The sequence below is a fragment of the Ascaphus truei genome, chromosome 1, assembly GCF_040206685.1.
Source record: "Ascaphus truei isolate aAscTru1 chromosome 1, aAscTru1.hap1, whole genome shotgun sequence".
Lineage (NCBI taxonomy): Eukaryota > Metazoa > Chordata > Amphibia > Anura > Ascaphidae > Ascaphus > Ascaphus truei.
In genome coordinates, this window is record NC_134483.1 from 466,196,072 (window position 1) to 466,219,440 (window position 23,369).

Consider the following 23,369-nt stretch of genomic DNA (forward strand, 5'->3'; position numbering starts at 1 on the left):
TATTTTAAAACCAATCCGATCCGCACACCAAAATCCGTCTGCCAATTCGGTACTAACAAATATGAGCGGATACCTCTGAATCCGTCATTAAATCCAATCTGATCGGATTTTTAAGAATCTGAACTCTGATTCAATCGGGATTCCAAATTTGAATTTAAAAAAATCTGAAATCTGATTTGAAAACCTGAAACTGTCTGTGTCTGTGTCTGTGTCTGTGTCTGTGTCTGTGTCTGTGTCTGTGTCTGTGTCTGTGTCTGTGTCTGTGTCTGTGTCCCTCAAATCTCCCTCCAAATACATTAGGGAGATATGCCTTTGAAAAAGCAGTACACCAGCGGTACTCTGGGAGATATGCTGAGTATATTGAAATGAGTCACATCCCACACTTCATAAAAAGCTGTCCAATGTCCATAACAACTATACGGAGTTGACGAGCCTAAAGCCGCGTTTATAGTGGGGGTGCGACGGAGCGCATGGAACATTCACTATGCAATAGCGAGAATGAGCGATTTGCCGTCAATGGCTGAACCATGCACGTGACCTGGCCGTCAAGCGACAAACACAGAATTGTTGTGCTGCGTCGCACGCTCTATGGGTGGCCTCATAGAGAAGAGATCTGTTGTGCGCGCCGTCGCTGCCACTATAATCGCGACCTAAGGATCCCAGTGACTGAAAGAAAATTATATCCGAACGTTCTTAGTGACATTACAAGATCTCAAAGAAACGTATGTAAGAGAGAGAGCCTTATTAATTAAGGGTTGAGCTAATTTTTTAAGAATAAAATGCTCATTAAAATTTAAAAAAAAAAAGCTGAGCAGTGAAAAAACAAGAAGCGAAAATAACATTCAGGTGGAAGTACACCTTAAAAATACAGTCCCTCAACACCAACGTGAGCCTATGGCAGTACATTTAAGATTTTGTGTTATGTTTTTAAACATATTATTTTACGGCAGATTACCACTTGGCCACCTAGTAAGCCCATTTTCCAATCGTCTGTAAAAACAATGTATACAATCATTAGCCTTCTTTTGTTTTTATGCTAGCTGTATGTCTCGCTCAAGCCACTTGGAAATCCCATGACTGTATTGGCCTCTAGCACCTCCGTTGGCAGGCTATTCCATCAATCCACCACTTTTTCCATGAAGAACACCTCACATTTGACTTGAGCCTGCCACTCTCCAGCTTCAGAGCATGACCTTGTTCTAGCCCTTTTCTCTGAAATATGCTTCCTTCCTCTATTTTGTTCTATGTATGTGTATGTATATACCCACACATACACACAGTTGGAATTATATCCCTCCTGTTCCTCCACAGCAGGATCTTGCAATCTACTTAGTCTGATTTGCAAAGTTTGACGTAAATTTTCGCCTATCAAGTGTTTATAGACTTTATAACCTAATGGCGGAGCCACCTCTTCAACGGGCAAAGTTCTGTTTCTCCTCTCCACTTCTCTTTGATCATTTGGTGGAGAGAACCAATGCATGAACTAGGATTTGGATGTTTTGCTGGAACAGGCTGGGCAATGGCAGAGGGAGCAGACTCTCGATACCAACTGAAAATACAAATTCATTTTCAGAGATGGGGGGTTTGGAAGGTCTGGCAACTTCAAGTGAAGTTTTTGTTATTTGGGGCCTGTAGTTTGCGCTTGGAAAAAGAGCATATAAGACGGACGCACTGCAGAAAAAGTAATGGACAGACTGAGGTAGCAATAAAAAAGGATTTATTTGACCAATGCCATGAAGTAAAAAGAAGGAAATAATCCTAGTTTGAACTTCTTTGTAGGAGGATTTCATAAAATGATTTAAAGATAAAATCCTTGCAGCGTCCATGTGTCCCACGTTGGTGCATGTCATAGATGGGTCTCTGAATCTCCAATTTGTACAGCAAGCCCGCCTTAATGGATTAGCCCAGGGTTCATTTAGCTGGCAGAGTTTTTATGAATGGAATGCAGTTAGTTTCCTTGCTTTGCGGGTGCAAACCTGTTTTTGTTTGAATAAATCGCAGAGGAAGATAGAGATTGAAAAACGTGACTCAAGGATTTCTCTCTCTCTTTTGGAAGGTGCTAAGGCATTAGGATTCTGAACTATCGCATGGGTCATTACCTCAGAAGATGAAATTGAACATTGGTAAATTGGTTAAAAAGATAAAAAAAAAAACACACCAAAAAAATCCCAAAGCTTGCTTTGGAGTTTTTTTTTTAAATCTTTAGTTTTGAGGACTGACCGTTTTATCAAACATATAAAGGTGAATTGTTATTGGTTTTATATAGTCCTTATGAAGCCATCAGTAGTCCAAATGAAATAATGTTATTAGTAGCTAAGATGCTTGAATTCAGTGTATCTGGAGAGCACGCCATTGGCGTAGCAGGTCAAAAATATATTTTTCAAAACAACTTCTCTATAATTGGCATTCTTTAAAACATGAAATCACCGTTCTGTCCATGTTACCTATTTGCATCCTGTTAAAGACGTAGCTCCGCCCAGGTTTTTTTTTTTTTTACCTGCCGGGGTGGGGGGTTTCTCTGCAGTCGAACCTTGATAATTTCAGCTTTGGTGCCCCCAATACTGTCCTGTGCACGGTTAACAATATGGAGGTTTAAACTCCCGCATCACGCGGATAGGAAGATATCATGTGATGCAGGAGATTTTAAATCTCCATGCGATACCGGCATTCCCTTGGGAGCTGAAATAACATGGTTTAGCACCAGACACACCCCTTTTCCCACCTAGTACAATGATTGCCCCTTTAAGAAAGAATATGCGTTTTTTTAGACTTTTAAGAGCAAAGCTTTATAAATACAATATGGAGGGATATAAATAGTAACTTGGTGTAAAGAACACTGCCCTTGAAGTAGGGGAACCCAGTTTGAATGTCCGCTCTTGGACAAGTCACTTTATCTTGTCTAATGTCTGAAGCAGCAAAGTAGACTGTGGCCTCTTCAGGACAGGCACAAGCCTGTACAATGCTATCAAAATTTCACACTGAGAGCTTCAGCTACTCTAAAGATCATTAAGGCCTGACTATTGCAGATACCTTCAGCACCAAAGTTAGCTGTATGATCTGTTGTACATAAAACCCGGACGTGTTTGCTTGATCTGCTCATTTTGTACGTATTGAAATGCTCTACTGGAAATGTAATGCTTATTCAAATGTTTGCCTTAGAAACATTTGTTAGATGGTGTTTATAAATCACTGAGACTTGATTGCTACAGCATTCTTGCTTTGTGTATGAATCTCTAACCCCACCCCCCAAACACATTGCAGTGTAATTATGAAATAGACATTAACAAGTTATTTATCAGTGTTTATATTGTTTTTAAATAAAGTGCTCTAGTCAACTTAGATAATTATTGAAAATGCATCCTTTTATTTAGTTATTTATTTTTTTACTTTTTGTTGTCATTATGTATATACATCACTATATACAGAGTATGCAACAGCAAGCTGTAACAATGCCACTCTATCACAAGAGGTTTATTAAAGACCGCAAAAATAATGGCTATTCCCTGTACTACACAGGGAGTTAATGTTCAGAAAAGTACAGGAGTCAGAAGAGGAAAGAGATTCCCCCCCCTCCCCCTTTCCTAATGCTGGTGTCCTGACAGCTAGCAAAGCATTGCTCCAAACCCCATTAATTAGCCCAGGGGGGCGCAAACTTTTTTCCCTGCGCCCCCCTGCCGGCTGTCCCCTCACTCCCGCGCCCCCCCCCAACCCCAACTTACCCTCGCTCCGGCGTAATGACGTCACGTTGCCATAGCAACGTGACGTCACATGACCTCGCAGCGTCATTTTGACGCCGCGTTGCCATGGCGACGCCGGGAGGAAGCCGCCGGCGCCACGGGTAAGTATGGCACTTAATTTAAGTGCCTTCGGGAAGCGCGCGGGGCCTCTGTAAACCCCGCGCCCCCCGTCGGCAGTCTCGCGCCCCCCCTGGGGGTCGCGCCCCACAGTTTGCGCACCGCTGAATTAGCCCACTGTCAATTTCTCAGTTTTGTAATTGTCTTAGTTGCATTTTTACTAGCTGATACAGCCAGATAGAGCTTATTTGCCTATTTTATTGATTTGTTGCTTTACAGCCTACGTTTATCGCCATTTATTTTTTTGCATGGTTTTTACTTTAATATTTCCCTTTGCTCTTCCCAAATGTGTTTGTTTAAATATTCTTTGTTCCGGAGATATAAGATATTGAAATATGAAGTGGAGGTTAAAATGGAGCTCTCCCCCAGAGCCCTGTACAGTCTAACCGTTGACATGGTAACCTCAAAAATATAGATTCTTAATCGACCCTAGCTTCTATTTTTAATGCTAGAAAATCATTAAACATTCCTTTGTTTATGAGAAAGTTGGTCATGTGTATACAGATGGGTGGATAAAACTCACATTTTTGACCTTACTAACCAATAAGAAAGGAAGTACCTCAGATACATGCTATAATAATTTTATTTGTATAGCTTTCAGTGAACCACTGTATTTGATTTATACATTCTGTAATCTGTACTCAAGCTAATGTTGCATTATCCTTCCCTGTCTAAACTGAATAAAAATTTAAGTACAAAAAAAATATAAATCATTAAACATAAAAAATCAGGGCGTGCTCAGGGGCAAAATACTAATAATGTTATAGGAATTAAACTCAAATAAGTTTCTGTCAAGATTGCAGTTTTCAAAATCATGGCATAGGCTTGGGAAACCTGTCCCACACGTGTGCATTCTTAAGTGTTTGTTTTGTTTTAGCTTGGAGATGAGTCGGAGAAAAGGTTTTGTCTGTTTGTACACAGTCATTGAAGTAGAACAACTTTGTTTCCTTAAAGTGGCCACACTACTCAGAAATCAGGCCAGGAAGTCACTGTGCTTAGTCATTTGTTTCCTTTGAGCTGAAGTTTACGGTTATACACATCCATACTTTGAATACTGAGCCAAGCTAAATTATATTAGGGAGCGACTAAGCCAATTGTTTGCAAGTATTTATCCTTCAAGGTTTGTAAAATTTTTATTTGAAATGTGATGAGCACCTTTTCACTCAAGTTTTTGATAGATACTTATGGAATTCGCATCTTGCCTCGTATCTATGCAACATATACAATATTTTTTTGCTGTATTCAATACTCGTATGTATTATACGTACACAAACAATATAACTTTATATGTAAAAAAATCTGATTTTAAAATGCAATGTGATCAGACATTATTTGTGGGTGTAACGGAGCAAGACTTTCAAAATACTGTTTAGTTTATTTTTTTTATAAATCAGTTATGGTAATTAGTATTAGGTAATACTGTGTTTTTGTTGTGTTTTTTCCAACTCTTAATCGCATTTTGTTTGTTTTTGTTTTTTAACTTTAATAAAAATATAAGTTTTCAGACATTAATGGGAGGGGAAAGGATATTAATCCCCATTTTTTTTTAATGTACTGACTATCCTTTGGCTGCTTAGCAACCATTTATAAAGTTACATTCACTTCCTCTTTTCTAACAGGTTCTCACACACCTGTTTGTGATACTTTGTTGCCAAATGGCAGAGCTCAAACAGATATGTGGCAGTGTTCCCAGCAGCAGATTGTCTGTTGCTGAGCTGAAAGCTATAACAATATAATGTTACACTTAGTAATACATCACATTGCAGCTGCTGCATTTCAGAGTGCAGCAGAGTCGGTCGTCTGCCATTTCGATAACCCCAAGAGCAGGTTATTGGCCGATCAAAGGTGAACATATGGATCGGTAGCTTAGGTAATTATTTCTCATTAAAGCTACTGACATGCTGTATATAGTAAAACAGAAGAAAAAAACTGAAACAAGGACTGCAGCTGTAATGCGTCCCGCCTTTTTTTAGTTTAGTGCTGATTTTTTTTTGATGCATTAAAGAAGAAACTTAGTGAGACCAAAAGCAAAACGTAAGTGCTTCATTTTCTTTGATTTACTTTTTGAGTGCTGATCTAGTTTGGTTTTTATACATCATACACGTACATAAATCATACTAAATATATATGATGTAGCCCAGCGGTGCGCAAACTGTGGGGCGCAAGACTTTATTGGGGGGCGGGGCGGGGGTTAAAGGCCCCGCGCTAAGAGCGCAAGGCCTCTGTAAATGTACTACCAGATTCTTGTCCACACGTCTCCATGGCAACGCGGCATCAAATGACGCCCGTTACCATGGAGACGTGACGTCAAATGACGCCACGGGTCACGTGACGTCATATGACCCCGCATTTGACGCTTCGTTGAAGGTAAGGGGGGGCACGATCGAGCACAAGAGCAGGCAAGGCGGGCGCAGCGCAAAAAGTTTGTGCACCCCTGCATGTAGCCAATGTTATTTCAAGCCGTGGCATAATGCAGCGAGTGAAATAGCATCATTGCCTCTTTATCGCGCAATAGTGACTCAACAATGCCACTTCTCTTGCTTGTGCATTGTGTATGTTCTGGTGCAGTGTGCTATGGCAGCGGGTGTGAGATTTTGCTGGGGGGCGCAGGCGGTTGCAGAGGCCCTGCATTCTTCCCCAAAGCATTTAATTTAATGCAAGGGGATCGCATGAGGCCTCTGCAACACTCCACTTTACTTGATTCAGCTGGCTGTGTGAACCGTCGCCATGGCAACTTCATCTGACGCCGCGGGTAATGGCGTGACGTCACATGACCCCCGCACGCCGGAAAGCAGGGGGCGGGAGCAAAAGTGGGGATCAGGCAGGGGGGGCGCAGCGCAAATAGTTAGCTTTGTGCCTGTATTGAATATTGATTAAGCACATGAATTATGCAGCACTCTGTTAAATTTGAAAAAAGTAACCAATGGCACAACTAATCATTTTCAGTATATGTGGAAAAAAAATTGGTTTCTCATAAAACCTGCTGATCTCCAGTTGTAAAAGAGAAACAATAAAAAAAATAAGTGCAGGTGTTTTGATCAGTTGTGAAAAAAAGGCTGCTGTCTTGGCTCATATGCTGTGCCTACTTACAATGTAAATAAATGTAATGCACGATTCCAAAAGCTGTGGCAATGTTGAGTAGTACACATGGCTTCTCCATTTGGGCTTTATTTTTGTTAAATAAATCATGACACGGTGTAATATGTCATGTGTTGTATTTACCTAATTTTAAGACCTGCTAAGGATCATTTGATTGTTATTATGTCCTGATATGTAAAACATGGAATTCAAAGAGGGTGTACTTTATTTTTCACACAAGTGTATGTATGTATATATCATGTATGTATGTATGTATATATATACATACATACATACATACACTTCGTTAAGTTATGGTGGGTAGAAAAAGTGACACCCTCCACAACAAAGCATATAGCAAAGGGAAATATTACTGTATGCTCATTTGTATGTCTTAGACAGGTCTGCAACCCCACCTTTCACCATTATCACACAGCACTTCCACTGCAGCAAGGTATTCTGGGAAATGACATGCAAATGAGCACACACTGCCACTTTTTGCTTCAAAATCATTTTAAACATGGTTCCCTATAGGCTTAAGCTTTCTGCATGGTCACAGCTTTAAGCACAGCCAGGGTTAAGATGCATTGCCAGAAAACCCACCCATAGACAGCCGTTTCGACCTTAATGGGTCTCATCAGTGTGGGGTTGGTTAACTGGCAATGCAAAAATGAAGCAATGAGGATGGGGTTTACCATACTTAGTTAAGTTATGGTGGGTACAAAAAGTGACAAAAACCCTCCACAGCAAAGGATATAGCAAAGGGAAATATTACTGTATGCTCATTTGCATGTCTTAGACAGATATATATATATATATATATATATATATATATATATATATATATACAGTGTTCGACAAACCTATACATTTGCTCGCCCCGGGCGTGTGGATTTAACCCCCGTTTGGTACTAGGTGACGAGTAGATTTTTTTGTGTGGCGAGTAGATTTTTTGGTGATTTGTCAACCACTATATATATATATATATATATATATATATATATATATATATATATATATATATATATATATATATATATATATATATATATATATATATATATATATATATATATATATATACAGTGCTCGACAAACCCGGTCGCCCACTCGCCAGGTGCGAACGGAAATTGGCCCGTGGCCAGCTACTTTTCCCCCCTGCTCTGCGCAAATTTTAAAAAAATTAAAAAAAAAAAATAACAAAAAAAATATCCTCCTGGCTGATTGGCCAATTGGTCGTGACGCGGAATGGAGCCCTTCTCTGCAGGGGTAATGGCTTCTCCTCGCGCGCGCGGTCCGTCTCCGTCTCCTGCCCGCGCTTCCCTCCTCATCCCCTCCAGTCTCCGCTCCTGTCGGGCAAGAGATGACAGCAGGGGATTTCTCCCCCCATCTCCCCCCCCCCTGCCCCGCTTGCCCTCCGGTTCTGCTCCTGTCCCTGTGGCTGCTCGCGCGGGGCAGGAGATGACAGTGGGCGATGTTCCCCCGTCCCGGTTGCCCTACGGTCCCCGCTTTCCCCCAGTGGCTGCTCCCGATGCCAGCAGGGGTGTTCCCCTCGGTCCCCGTGGCTGTCTCCGCTTCCCCACCCCCCCACAAATTTAAAAAAATAAATAAATAACAAAACAAAATATCTTCCTGGCTGATTGGCCGTGACGCGGAATGGAGCCCTTCTCTGCAGGGGTAAGTAATGGCTGCTCCTCGCGTGCGCGGTCCCTGTCTCCTGCTCGCGCTTCCCTTCTCATCCCCTCAGTCTCCGCTCCTGTCCCCGTGGCTGCTCGCGCGGGGCAGGAGATGACGGCAGGGGATTTCTCCCCCCATCTCCCCCCCCCCTGCCCCGCTTGCCCTCCGGTTCTGCTCCTGTCCCTGTGGCTGCTCGCGCGGGGCAGGAGATGACAGTGGGCGATGTTCCCCCGTCCCGGTTGCCCTACGGTCCCCGCTTTCCCCCAGTGGCTGCTCCCGATGCCAGCAGGGGTGTTCCCCTCGGTCCCCGTGGCTGTCTCCGCTTCCCCACCCCCCCACAAATTTAAAAAAATAAATAAATAACAAAACAAAATATCTTCCTGGCTGATTGGCCGTGACGCGGTCGTGACGCGGAATGGAGCCCTTCTCTGCAGGGGTAAGTAATGGCTGCTCCTCGCGTGCGCGGTCCCTGTCTCCTGCTCGCGCTTCCCTTCTCATCCCCTCAGTCTCCGCTCCTGTCCCCGTGGCTGCTCGCGCGGGGCAGGAGATGACGGCAGGGGATTTCCCCCCCACCCACTCCCCGGTCCCGCTTGCCCTCCGGTTCCGCTCCTGTCCCCGTGGCTGCTCGCGTGGGGCAGGAGATGACAGCGGGGAATGTTCCCCCCCCCCCCAAACCTGCTTCCCCTTTGGTCTCCGCTCCTGTCCCCGTGGCTGCTCGCGCGAGGCAGGGGATTTCCCCCCCCTGTCCCGCTTGCCCTCCGGTTCCACAGAGTGTGTATGTATGAGAGAGAGTGGTGTGTGTGTGTGTGTGTGTGTGTGTGTGTGTGTGTGTGTGTGTGTGTGTGTGTGTGTGTGTGTGTGTGTGTGTGTGTGTGTGTACGTGTAGGACACCAAAGGTACCCCCCACCCCACCCAGTCAGTCATCCCCCCACCCCACCCAGTCAGTCATCCCCCCACCCCACCCAGTCATCCCCCCACCCCACCCAGTCAGTCAGTCATCCTCCCACCCCACCCAGTCAGTCATCCCCCCATCCCACCCAGTCAGTCATCCCCCCATCCCACCCAGTCATCCCCCCACCCCACCCAGTCAGTCATACTCCCCACCACCCAGTCAGTCATACTCCCCCCCACCCAGTCAGTCATACCCCCCCAGTCAGTCATACCCCCCCACCCAGTAAGTCATACCCCCCCCACCCAGTCAGTCATACCCCCTCAGTCAGTCATACCCCCCACCCAGTCTGTCATACCCCCCCACCCAGTCAGTCATACCCCCCCACCCAGTCAGTCATAACCCCCCCCACCCAGTCAGTCATACCCCCCACCCAGTCAGTCATACCCCGCCCACCCAGTCAATCATACCCCCCCCCACCCAGTCAAACATACCCCCCCACCCAGTCAGTCATACCCCCCCAGTCAGTCATACCCCCCCACCCAGTAAGTCATACCCCCCCCCACCCAGTCAGTCATACCCCCTCAGTCAGTCATACCCCCCACCCAGTCAGTCATACCCCCCACCCAGTCAGTCATACCCCCCCACCCAGTCAGTGATACCCCCCCACCCAGTCAGTCATAACCCCCCCCACCCAGTCAGTCATACCCCCCACCCAGTCATACCCCCCCACCCAGTCAATCATACCCCCCCCCACCAAGTCAAACATACCCCCCCACCCAGTCAGTCATAACCCCCCCCCACCCAGTCAGTCATAACCCCACCCACCCAGTCAGTCATACCCCCCACCCAGTCATACCCCCCCACCCAGTCAATCATACCCCCCACCAAGTCAAACATACCCCCCCACCCAGTCAGTCATAACCCCCCCCACCCAGTCAGTCATAACCCCCCCCACCCAGTCATACCCCCCCACCCAGTCAGTCAGTCATACCCCCCCACCCAGTCAGTCACCCCCCACCCAGTCAGTCATCCCACCCCCCTGCCCAGTCACCCCACCCAGTCAGACAGTCAGTAATCCCCACCCAGTCAGTCAGTAATCCCCACCCAATCACCCACCCAGTCACCCCACCCAATCACCCACCCAGTCACCCCACCCAATCACCCACCCAGTCACCCCATCACCCCACCCAGTCACCCCATCACCCCACCCAGTCTCCCATCACCCCACCCAGTCACCCCATCCCCCCACAGTCACTCTCTCTCCGTCTCTCACCCTCTCTCTCTCCCTCTGTCTCTCCCTCTCTCTCTCCCTCTCACCCTCTCTCTCACCCTCTCTCCATCTCTCTCTCACCCTCTCTCGGTCTCTCTCTCACCCTCTCTCCGTCCTCTCTCACCCTCTCTCCGTCTCTCTCTCACCCTCTCTCCGTCTCTCTCTCACCCTCTCTCCGTCTCTCTCTCACCCTCTCTCCGTCTCTCTCTCACCCTCTCTCCGTCTCTCTCTCACCCTCTCTCCGTCTCTCTCTCCGTCTCTCTCTCACCCTCTCTCCGTCTCTCTCTCACCCTCTCTCTCTCTCTCTGTCTCACCCTCTCTCTGTCTCACCCTCTCTCTGTCTCACCCTCTCTCTGTCTCAAAATCTGGATCTGGATATTTTATTTACCCTGTATATCTTAACTGCCCTATACTACACCGAAATAACCTATACTGCTTTCTTCCAGATCTGACTCACACAGAAGACATTGGAATCCCCCGTAACCCAGAAGACAGGTAGGGAACACATCCCCTCCAATGTATAACATTGTGGGAATGAGGTACCTGGACATTGAGGGTCTGCGGATCAGGTAAGATCCCAGGTGGGATTGCTGCTTTAAACATTCTGAAGCGGGGGCATCCAGGCACTAGTTAAGGGGTGCAGGAAACTAGTCATTCACATCTGGCTTGTTTTTCTAGATTCGACATTTATACACACACACACACACACACACACAAAACAAGGACTAATTGTAGTATAATGTAATACACTACCGACACACTTTATTGAAGTGTGGTCGGTACCGCAAGCCGGGAAATCTCCCGGCTTGCTAGTGGCCGCCCCTCGGCGTGCCGCGCGTCATAGACGCGCGGTCACGCGTCATCGGGAGCGTGCGCCCGCTGCACGCGTGTCCAGGGGCTCCCCGAGGGAGCCCTGGTGTCCCGCGATCGCGGGACAGCGGCAGGGGGTTCCGGGGGACCCGGCGGACCCGGCAGCGGTAGGGAGAGCGCCCCGATCGGAGGGCGCTCTTCCGCTGCTTCGGCGTGCGCCCGTCACACTCGGGCGCGCGCCAGGCTACTGCTGCGGCACAGAACGGGCAAATGCTCGAATAAACTGTGCCGCAGCAGTACAATAAATAAACTTATGTCAAAAACGAATGTTCTTACTAGAAATTTATTAAATTTATTTCATTTATGGTTTTTTTTTAAATGCGGGGCTGGGGGCGGGATTAGAGGCGGGGTTGGGGGCGGGACTAGAGGCGGGACTAGGTGGCGAGTAGATTTTTTGGTTCGGCGAGTAGATTTTTGGGTGATTTGTCAAGCACTGTATATATATATATATATATATATCCTGTCTTCCCATAAGAGAAGGCACAAAAGCAGCAACACTCCGATAAGCAAAAAGACATGTATTAGCAGTGACAAAACAGCACACTATAAACCCAACGTTTCGGTCCTGGCAGGACCTTCCTCAGAGGGGTGCTACCAGACAATGACACCCAGAGAACATATATACCCCATAGTTCACCATGTGAGGACAACTCGAGGCAGCTAATTGTACAATCCTGGAGCTCCACGAGTGCAATCAGTGTATGAGGTAGCACGGCGGCCATCTTGGAAATTAGAAGACAGAGCAATGCATGCTATCGCGCATGTGCAGATGAGTACAGGCTCCCCAGTGGACAAAAAAGATCCTAGTGTCCAATGTTGCTAGGAAACGCATATGTGGCGTCATGAAGTCCTGGGAAGTCGGCTCAAAGTGAAGTTGCGCATGTGCAAGGCTAAGTAACAGCACCAGAACGTCACGCCGATCTGGTACCCCATTCAGTGTCAATTGCATCAGCGTGGCAGCTCCCTAGAGAAAATGACAGTGCAGGAACAAGTGAATCAACACATAAGATGAATAAGAGCAATTTCCAGAGCTAAGGGTGACTGTTTAGATGGCAAGGGAAGGGAGGAATAACAAGGGAAAGGAGGAGGTAGAGCAAAAACATGCATATAAATTAGGCAATTGTAAATGGCATACTGGTAATTCATCATGTACTATTCGTAGAAGTATCATGAAACACTGGCACATCTTGGAAAACGACAAAAGGATTGGAAAACCACCATTATTCTGTTACCGCAGGGGCCGAAACATAGGTGACCTATTGACACAGGCAGATCCGGTATCCAAGTATGCCAGCCCTACGAATTGGCTCTCCAAAACTCCCGGTGTACACAAATGTCATGGCTGTACAAACTGTCAACACATGATATTGGGGGAAAGCTTTGTCCATCCACACAGTGGAAAAGCAATTAAAATAAAGGATTACATGAACTGTGAGAGTAAATTCGTTGTATACATCATCCGGTGTCCATGTGACCTGTATTATATTGGTAAAACCACACGTATGTTGAAGGAGCGTATATCACATTAAACCAATTGATTATGACCAATGTAAAATTATATATGTGATATACATCTAGAAGTTCCACTTGTTAATAATAATTTTGTAAAAAAAAAAAAGATGAAAAATGTATTACAAATTATAATAAAAAATAACAATTATGCGTCATAAGTTGCATTGGTAAGCTATAGTTTAAGTATATTAATATTATGAGAGGGTACTAGTGGGTAGTATGTTGTTAACTACGTATCGGGGATAATAGCCAAATAGCGAACTCTCGAAATAATTTCAACATTAGTCAATATCACATGGGAGCAAGAAACCATTAAATTACACGCGTTATATTACAATATACAGGGTAATAGGTACAACGAAATTTGAAATCCCAATGTGTGACGCCATGGTGACAGTGGCGCTCCCCCCCCCCCCCGGCGCCCGCTTGGTCCCCCGGTGTGCCGTCCTGCTGAGTGAGGCGTGCAGGCGGCGGCAGGAAGCGCCCTGTGTGGGCCTGAGACTCGCGCTCCCCCCCCCGGCGCCCGCTCGATGTGGCGTCCGGCTGAGCGGCGGTAGGAAGCGCCCTGTGTGGGCCGGAGGCTGAGGCGGGAGGCGCAGTGGGCCTGAAGCTGAGGCGGGAGGCGCAGTGGGCCTGAGGCTGAGGCGGGACGCGCAGTGGGCCTGAGGCTGAGGCGGGACGCGCAGTGGGCCTGAGGCTGAGGCGGGACGCACAGTGACTTACCTGAGCGGGTGGTAGCGCCGGGGAGGTAAGGGAGCGGCTGGGGTAGGAGGGCCGCGCTTCCCGTCCGGAGCCAGTGCAGGGCGGCGCACGTGATGGGGGGGGGGGGGGGCGGACAGAGGGTGTGTGTGTGTGTGTATAGAGCTGCTGTGTTGTGTGTGTGTGTGTGTGTGTGTATAGAGCTGCTGTGTTGTGTGTGTGTGTGTGTGTGTGTGTGTATAGAGCTGCTGTGTTTTGTGTGTGTGTGTGTGTGTGTGTGTGTATAGAGCTGCTGTGTTGTGTGTGTGTGTGTGTGTGTGTGTGTGTGTATAGAGCTGCTGTGTTGTGTGTGTGTGTGTGTGTGTGTGTGTGTGTGTGTGTGTGTGTGTGTGTGTGTGTGTGTGTGTGTGTGTGTGTGTGGAGCTGCTGTGTTGTGTGTGTGTGTGTGTGTGTGTGTGTGTGTGTGTGTGTGTGTGTGTGTGTGTGTGTGTGTGTGTGTGTGTGTGTGTGTGTGTGTGGCCCGGCCCGTCACTCCGCCTCAGGCCAATGAGAGGTGTGCGGGGGCGGGCGGCCCAAGGGACCAATGAGATTTCCCCTAGGGACACCGGACATCCAGGCAGGCAGGCATACAGTGCTTTCACTAATATAGTATAAGATTCGGTCAAACATATGTTTATTTTTAACTTTAGCTTATGGTATCTATAAGTCTCAGGTTAATGAATATCATTCTTCAATTAGTTATTCGGTTACTGTTATTAGCTGTTCAAAATGAGAAGTTAATAATTGGTAGTGCAATATTCATAACCTGTGATCTATAACTATATTAAAAATTGACCAATTTCTATTTCCATGTTGAGACCCTTAGGAGTGAGGGTCTGCAGTCTATGGATCCAGAAGGCCTCTCTCTGACTTAATTCCGCATCCCTATCTCCTCTCCAATGCTGCATGACATGTTCAATGGCTGTACATTTCAGCCCCTTAGAATCCCCTTTATGGTGAGTCAAAAAGTGATTAGATACACTATGCGTGATAACTTTCCTTTTAATATGACTTAAATGTTCTAATATCCTGATTCTCACTGGACGTGTCGTCTTACCTACATATTGTAAATGCAAGGACATTCCAACATGTTAATTACTTGGTCAGATTTGCATGTGATATGGGTATTATGAATGTCATCGATTTCGTTAGTAACATTAGACTTACATTTCTGTTTATCCTTTGCCTTGAACAGGCAGGGTCTACATGTCATGCAGCCAAAAAAAACTTTGCTTTGAAACAACCAACTGTTATTTGCTTTCTTTGATCTTAATGCACTTGGTGCCAATCTGTCCTTGATGATAGGTAACCTTTTTAAAAATGACACTTGGTCTCCCTGGGATATTTCCCTTCAAAACGGGGTCACTCTTGAGAATATCCCAGTGCTTGGTGATTACAGTATATTCTTCATTTTCATGGCTTCCCTATTGTAACTTGTTAGAAACGCAAAATCAAATTTACCAGTTTCCTTATTCCCTTTTTTCCTTTATAATCTGACAATATAGAACATTATAATAATTATCCAATCGTTAAGAGCCATATAAGTCAGTTAATAAGAAGTAAACGGTTATTTAAATTCTATAACCCTCTTAACATACCCTTAAAAAAAAAAATACACACACAATCACACACACACAATCACACACACACACACACACACCCTTTTCCCCTACTTTCCACTTTCATTCCCTTTCTTACCCAAATATCCCTATATACATTCCCGATTATATAATTTGATAATAAAAACACACGCCTTTTTTTGCTTCTTTATTTCTTTTGTTCAATTGTATGTAAACTTTTGGCATAGTTTTAGACTGTTTCAGTAATGTATGCCTCTAAAGATTTCTTATTTATACTATAGGCACTGCATTGTATTACCAATGCTGGGCACTCCTGTGTTTGTTAATAAAATATTATAAAAAATACAAATAAAACACGCTGTGTTGTTCATACATTCTAATTAGATTAGAGATCTTTACTGGTCTCTATTGCCTTACTAGGTGCAGAACTGGCAGCACCGATCCTTGGATTTTTCGCTCCAAAATAACATCCATGGTTCCTGGTAAAGTGGAAGATTTTCATCTTCGGTTAATGTCTCTTTAGAACCTGGTGCACCTTTAACCAAAGCGATACACAACCCAAAGGCAGCAAAACGGGGGTAAATCCAGTGCAAAAATAGCACTATATTTATCAGACAAACCTATTGAAAGCAATGAGATTTTCCCTTTTGATAAATTAGTTTGCACTGGTGTTAACCCAATTTTGCAGCTATACTGTATATGCATTTTTTGTATATATTGTGTTGATTACGATTATAAACTGCTTTCTTACACTACTACGGTGTCCTGTGTGTATTGTATATTGTGCACTTTTTATAGCTTGTGGTCAATTTTTGAATACTTCTTTTGTTTTGACATCCTTTACAAGATGTTGATGATTACAAAATGACAAATATATTTTCCTGACTAAAAGGGCAATTCTTATTGGAGTCGTTTTGTAATTACTTGGCGAAATAAGTACATGCAAAAACTAAAATGTGTAGTATTGCGAAAAAAAGCCGTTTTTATCTGCTGCTGCAAGAATGAATGTGCCTTTGTCCCGAGCTGAAGATATTACTCTCCAATCAAGTGTCCCATTCTGGTTTTGTGTGCTGTCCACCTGCCTTTCGATGGAAATCTGTAATATGTCAAGTGCAGTGATTAATTAGGCTGCACGTGCAAGAGCTTTTTATTTTCACCTGTCACACGAGAGAAAAATGAACTGCAGACTTGTGGGATTGTGCATGGCTGTCTGATGTAAGCTTTGAGCCAAGGTTGTGCATTTCGGAGATGTTCTCCTTTTAGAAGTTCTAAAACAAATGACCAGTTTGCTTCAATATTATGCACAGAGAGTAATGCTAGTTGGCTTGTTCTATCCGTACCATTTTATTGACAAAGTAAGGTTTGAGTAGCTAACTTCTACAAAAGTATGCGGGTTGCATTCAACATAATGTGATGTCCCACATAACCTAAAAAAGTTGTGCATGCAAGCGAAAATTGTCCAATACATACTATATAATCATAAAGACTTCAATGCAGAGATGCTGTGGGTTTTCAGCCGTGATAAATGTTCCCTTTGGTGACAAAAGTATATATACGTATTTATTAATCAGAGTGAAATAATGACCGAAATGGAACATTGACAATGGATGTAGACATTTCTAATGGAACTATTTAGATACCCATTGCAATCAATCAAAGTGTAAAGAAAAGCATGGTGAGTTTTACGAATTTCAAAGGCCTTTTTTTTGTGGTTTTTTTTTAATTTTTTTTTTTTTTTCTTCACATGACTACAGTCTTTAGGACGAAAAATGTCACCAACCCTATGTAGCAAATAAATGCTATGGTAGTCATGCCCCACTTTAAACAGGTATTGCAAAGTAGCAAAAAGTAGATTTCGTTTTTTTGAATCCCTTGCCATTGATTTAGCAACGGGTGGGCAGGCAGATGCCTGCTCAGAGTAGAACCTATTGCGGTTTTTCTCCATTGATAGAGTAGCCTTTCAGAGTCAATGAGCTCTGTCAATGTGAGCTTGTCAAAGCTACAACTTCATAGACCTGAGAGGCGGTTTGAGAGGTCAGCCCTTTTCAGGTTCGCTGTGATGCAAATGAACTATAATGCTTAAACAACTATTGGAATTTTTATGTCTGCTCCTTGTTCTTCCTTCTTTTTTTTTTCCTTTCTTTTTTTTTTTTTTTCTTCACAAAGTCATTGACGAGACATTCAGTGCTTTCTAAATTGGAAGTTGCATTGTGCTAAAGACCTAGTACAGATTTACGGAGGGCTGAAAGCAGTTAGATCATGTTCTTTTCATGGTGCGATTAGAATCAAATCTATTTCCCTACAGCCTTCAGCTTTCAGATGGCAATTTTAACAAAGCTTGGGGGCTAGACAAGGGACAAAACGACTGAACTGAATGTTAATTACACTCTGCGGCCTTATTTTCTTTTGATTTGGAGCTGACTGGCAACTAAATTAACACAAAGTGTGACCAGAACTGCTGCCCTATTTTCATTTAAAAGGGGAGCAGCCTCTAAAAGGCTATCTTTTCAAACATACAAGAGAGGTCTGACTATCTTTGTTAGCAAGTGCACTGTTTTTCTTTAAAAAAAATACTAAAAAACAAAAAAAGCCTGAATTTAGAAAATGGATGTAATAAATTTACAAAGTGACACATTCACATCCTAAGTAACGTTCGCTAAGCTCCCACTTAACAGACTATCTCGAGACGGGCCGGGATCCCTGTTGGTTATTCATTACAATTGAACTTTAATTGGTAATCATGCTGCTTATATGTTTATTGCATGCTAATAGAAGTAACTTGCGGGGCTAATTGTACCTTCACGTTTTGCAACAGAGTTTCAAATCCACGCGTGTTTTAATTTTCCTAGTCTTGCCATCACGCTCATCGAGATAAAAATTCTGGCTTGACATAAGATTTCTGTTTGTTGACAGTGCTACAGTCAGTTGGGCGTAGTAATAGTTGGGTGTTGTTTCCCAGCAAGCTGCAGCTGCTGTTTGAGCGAGGCACAGCGATTCCAGTCTCTGCACCTGCAGGTCTCTCACTTTTAACACCTGGCATGATGATTTATCCTCCCTGGTCTTGGTTAGACCCGTACACTGCATCAGGATTTACGAATATTTTAATGCATCTGAAGACGTGTTTTTTTTTTTTTTTTCCCCAGATACAATTTTAATTTCAGGTCCACTGAAGAATAAGCCTTCAACCATCAATATTTCAATTGGTCGATGGTGCGAGCAACAATTGCTTGGCAAATCAATATAACCGCTTTACAAGTCTTTTTGTGATTTTTTTTTTTTTTTTTTAAATGTTGCTAGAATTTTGAAATACAGTACTTAACATGTTTGTGAAAGTGGCAGTATATAAAAGGGCCATGTGACCTGTACGAATTGCTGGCAAATACAGAATTGCAAAAGAGGTGGGGTTTTTTTTTCTTAAGTCAGAAAAACCATGGCAGGTTTCACCTGGTTTGCAGTCTTTCAGGAACACTTTGCACATCTCTACACAAGTGGGTCTGGGTCTGTAGTTGAATTGAGTGATTCTTAGAGGGGAATATTTGAGACAAATCCAGTACAAATGAAATGCAATCGCAGTAGTTCAGAAAGATCATTCATAGAAAGTTATGTTATTCCAACATTCGTGTCCCTCCAGTTAAAAAACTTTGGAATAGGGTATTAACAGCAGGAGGATATATTGAAATAGTGTATTAATCTGTCTGCTGCCAGGAGGGCTGGGGGCGAGAGGGATGCATTGCATGCCTCTTCAGCAGTGCAAGGGTTAACATTGGATTTGTTTCTTTAATATTATGATTTTATTTTATTTTTTTATGTGTAACCTATTAACAAGGTATATTGCTTACAAACCAGGTTCTTGAATCCTTTATCTTAAGATATCATGCAAGTGAATCATCCATTTATTCTTAAATGGTGATGTATGCAACTACTTGATATTTAATCACAAAGTACAAGAGGGAGGGGGGGGGGAATAGAAACCCATAATCCATTGTGAAGGCTTTAGTACATTTTCAAATTGACCCATAACATTTAATTGTAATTCTTTTATTTTCCTATACACCTCTTTCAGTGGTAGCCTTTGTAAACTTGATTTTCTAGAAACTGGTGTACTTTGCAGGTGTTTTAATTTTTGTGCAAGTGTGATTAGCTGGGTTTTTTTTTCAACATCACCAAGCAAAATGTTGCAATTTTGCATGCGTTTAATTTTTATTTGCCTTGTGAATCCAGTTATAAGCATTTGAAATTGGTGTCTATAATAAAGTTACACGTAAAGAAAAACACCCGCACAGCTTTAGTAGTAAACCATGGTGAGGTGCTAACTAGGTGGGGACGTAAATGTATACAGGAGAAAAGGAACCTAGTAAACAAGCACTCTGTCACAACTGAATGTATAATTATATTGTTAAAATACTTTATTAATGATCAATTAATAAAAAAAGGGGGGTTAAAATAAAATTAAATTGTATGATTAAACAGCACGTGACTGTATCATTTGTAACCCAACTATGGCTAGGTGGGTAGGTTGTACATAACGAGATCCCTGATTGATATTCGGGATCTGATGCTATACTTATAGCTGCCTATGGATATGGGAAAGGGGGCCGTTATAGGACCCACTATAAAGAAAAAATTATGTCTCAATATAAATGTATCAGGGCGTGTATTATGATGCGCTGTGATAGTGGACTTTATATGGTGTGTACATTAACACATCCAGGCATGATATGCGGTAAATGAAACCAGTAGTGTAACTACCTGTGTTTAATAATATGGTGTTGAGCTAAAGGGAAACCTCAGTCACGCTGTCGGGGCAGAGTATCAGCCTGTATGAATAACCCCAGAGTGACACACTAACCAGGTCTAAGATAGCGACCTAATACACGCGTCATAATACACGCCCTGATACATTTATATTGAGACATAACTTTATCTTTATAGTGGGTCCTATAACGGCCCCCTTTCCCATATCCATAGGCAACTATAAGTATAGCATCAGATCCCGAATATCAATCGGGGATCTCATTATCTACAACCTACCCACCTAGCCATAGTTGGGTTACAAATGATACAGTCACGTGCTGTTTAATCATACAATTTTATTTTAACCCCCCTTTTTTATTAATTGATCATTAATAAAGTATTTTAACAATATAATTATACATTCAGTTGTGACAGAGTGCTTGTTTACTAGGTTCCTTTTCTCCTGTATACGTCTAAAATAAAGGCCCGTGCCAACCTTTTCACTGTGTGGGGTTACATGTCTGATAATTGTTTGTAACAAAAAATACAGGAAAGTTAAACACTCGCTCAGCTTAAATAAAGGACAGGGTTAGGTGCACCTCTGGGTACAGTACAGGTAGATACTAAAGCAAGAAAAAAAAGCAAATCCCGTTGTGGGCACTCAAACACCCTAAGTGGTGGAATGATAATGGTTAAAACAGAGGCACATTAACCACTTAATAGCCAACCCAGCAAGGAGTTACTTTCACCTTAACTATATGTTTTGGGTACGGCCTTTGTAGGTTTATTCTTGCCCTACATTTTTTATGTTTAGGTAATTCTATACACTAGCATCTACTGAAGTGCTCATTTGGGTAGAGTTTGTCGATTGTCATTTAGTTACTCCGTTATTTTAAATGTATATATTAAACTTTTTTTTTTTTACGATAATCATTCTACCCCTCATAACTCCAGCATATTTTTTTTTAAATATATCTAGTGGCAAAAGTGATGATGGATGTCTCTGCCATCCTTACTGGATATATAATTATTACCCATTGTCCCTCAACTTGTCTTACAATATCCAACCATAAGTTTTCATTTCTATTTCACAATGTTTCCTAATTGCGCCATGGCTTGTAAAAGGAGATACAATTAGGAATTATTGGGAGCATATATGCGCTAGTGTTGCAGTCATTTGTTCTCCACTTGTCAATCTGTAAACTATTAAAGACACATGTATGTGCTGTTTTTAGTTATAAAGCTGCTTTAGGGAATTCTGTATGCTGCGTTTCTTTTCCTGGGGGTAAAGTCCATTGCAGTTCTAGTTCCAAAGTAACACTGAAGCTGTGATAATATCACAGACCACCCTGTCCTCAGTCACTGTCCCCTTCCCTTCTCATTCAAAAACCAGCTGCAAAGATTTTCTTCTTTTTTCTTTTTTTTTTTTCTTAAGCCAGTCAAGAGTAAAATTCTCCCCCATTTGTCTTCCAGACACGAAGATCAATTGAGAAGTTATTGGAATGGGAAAACAATAGGTTATACCACAAGGTGAGTACCGCAGGGAAGCAGCTTCGTACTGTTGAAGTCTGAATTGCACAGTATGGAAACAGATGCTTTTGTTAGGCTAAAAATATGAAAGGTGGATAAATGGGCTAATGTGTTGTGCTGCAATAAAATAGACCTCATTTTTCTTCTTTTACTACCCTGCTCTTCCAGCTGTGCTTGCACTGGAGACTGCGCAAAAGGAAATGTGAAACGAATAACATGATGGAATATGTAAGTTAAAGGGCTGTTTTGTGGGTCTCTCTATTAAATGATCATTTATTTTGCTTCTGATCTTATTCTTGTCTCGATTATTAATCAGTAAAGGTGTCAGGAGCTTAATCACCCGAGCGGAAGGATTTTCTACGGTTCACAAATGCATAGGCTCATGTGTAGAGCTGATTTATAAAGTTATGAAGGACTTTGAAAACAAGGCTTCACTGTGCTGTGAGAAAAAAATAATAAATTAATTGCCAAGACAAAATAGCCCAAGCGTGCAGTGATGGGGTGTGAAATGTTTTCTTCTGTATGAAGGATAATCACAACTTGAGTTGCACAACGAATTTGAAACTTGATTAGCATTATACTAAATGGCCATATCCAAGTATGGAGCTAAATCGTGGTTGTTTTTCAGTGTGCTCATGCAATAGGAGGGTAAAGCGGACATTATTTTATCTCATCCACCTAACAAAATACATTTGGTATAAAAACTTATTGAAGGACACCCCGTTCTTCGTGAACTCTAGATAATGTCTTGATGTATCGCAATAATTTTATTAACACTGGGAATAAAACACATGGATTAAACAGACTATACAGCCTAGGGATATAACCTAGTACAAGAAACCACAACTATAAGAAGATTCTACAGCTATTAATCAGTGTGGGCTAAAGTGAAGCAGAAAATATTTTTTATTCTATTCCTCTCCACTAAATATAAATACAGGAGTGCTGGCAAGCCAGATATTAATGCTGGTCTTTCACATGCGCATTTCTTCCAAAGGCAAGTTTTAGTGATGTCACCATTAGCAGCAGAATCTCTGGCAATGGATTCCTCTGTTCACCTCAAACTTTAAAGCTACATTTCTGCAGAACCTTTGTCACTGGGTCACACCCGCCTGTTCAGGTTTATATACACCGTGCTGCTTTTTGTTTTTTTCCCAAGTAAAAGCTTTGACTTCATTTTCGGCATTGAGCTGTCAAATGAAGTACAGAGTATTTGAGCAAACAATAATCCAATATAGGGTAATGTGCTATCAGTATTCAAGCCATCTTATGTATGGCGGTTCTAGCATGTATTATTTTTTAACTTTACTAAAAAACAAAGTTTTATAAAGTGGGGTACAGGGAGAGGGGAAGAATGAGGGTGATGATACAGTACAAAGATTTTCAAAGCGCCAGTAACGTCAACATACGAGTGTAACATTGTTAATTCTGTAGAGTGAAGCGAGGCATATAGGATAATCCAGCTATTTTGCCAAACGAACATGCCAAAAACCTCTCTTGATTCTCCCCCCCACCCCCTTGTCCTAGAGGTAAGTGAGTTTGAACCTTCATTGAACAATTACTATTTACTGTGAACTGTCTTGAGGGCAGTCACTTTGCATTCTTCTGTTGTAAGTACATCTAACATTTGTTAG

General features: G+C 43.0%; 1 protein-coding gene across 2 annotated transcripts in view; it reads left to right on the top strand.

Annotated features, from left to right (window-relative positions):
* CHIC2 (cysteine rich hydrophobic domain 2) overlaps positions 1-23,369 on the top strand; it is a 57,287-nt gene that overhangs the window by 26,711 nt on the left and 7,207 nt on the right. Inside the window, exons 4-6 of one of the 2 annotated variants that reach the window (XR_012787464.1) lie at positions 21,679-21,735; positions 21,904-21,963; positions 23,170-23,264. Coding sequence is in view for 1 of the 2 variants with exons in the window: in XM_075566565.1 (XP_075422680.1) it covers positions 21,679-21,735; positions 21,904-21,963 (117 nt within the window). In the remaining variant the exon portion in view is untranslated. The remainder of the gene's footprint in view (positions 1-21,678; positions 21,736-21,903; positions 21,964-23,169; positions 23,265-23,369) is intronic. The other variant, XM_075566565.1, reaches the window with a different exon arrangement.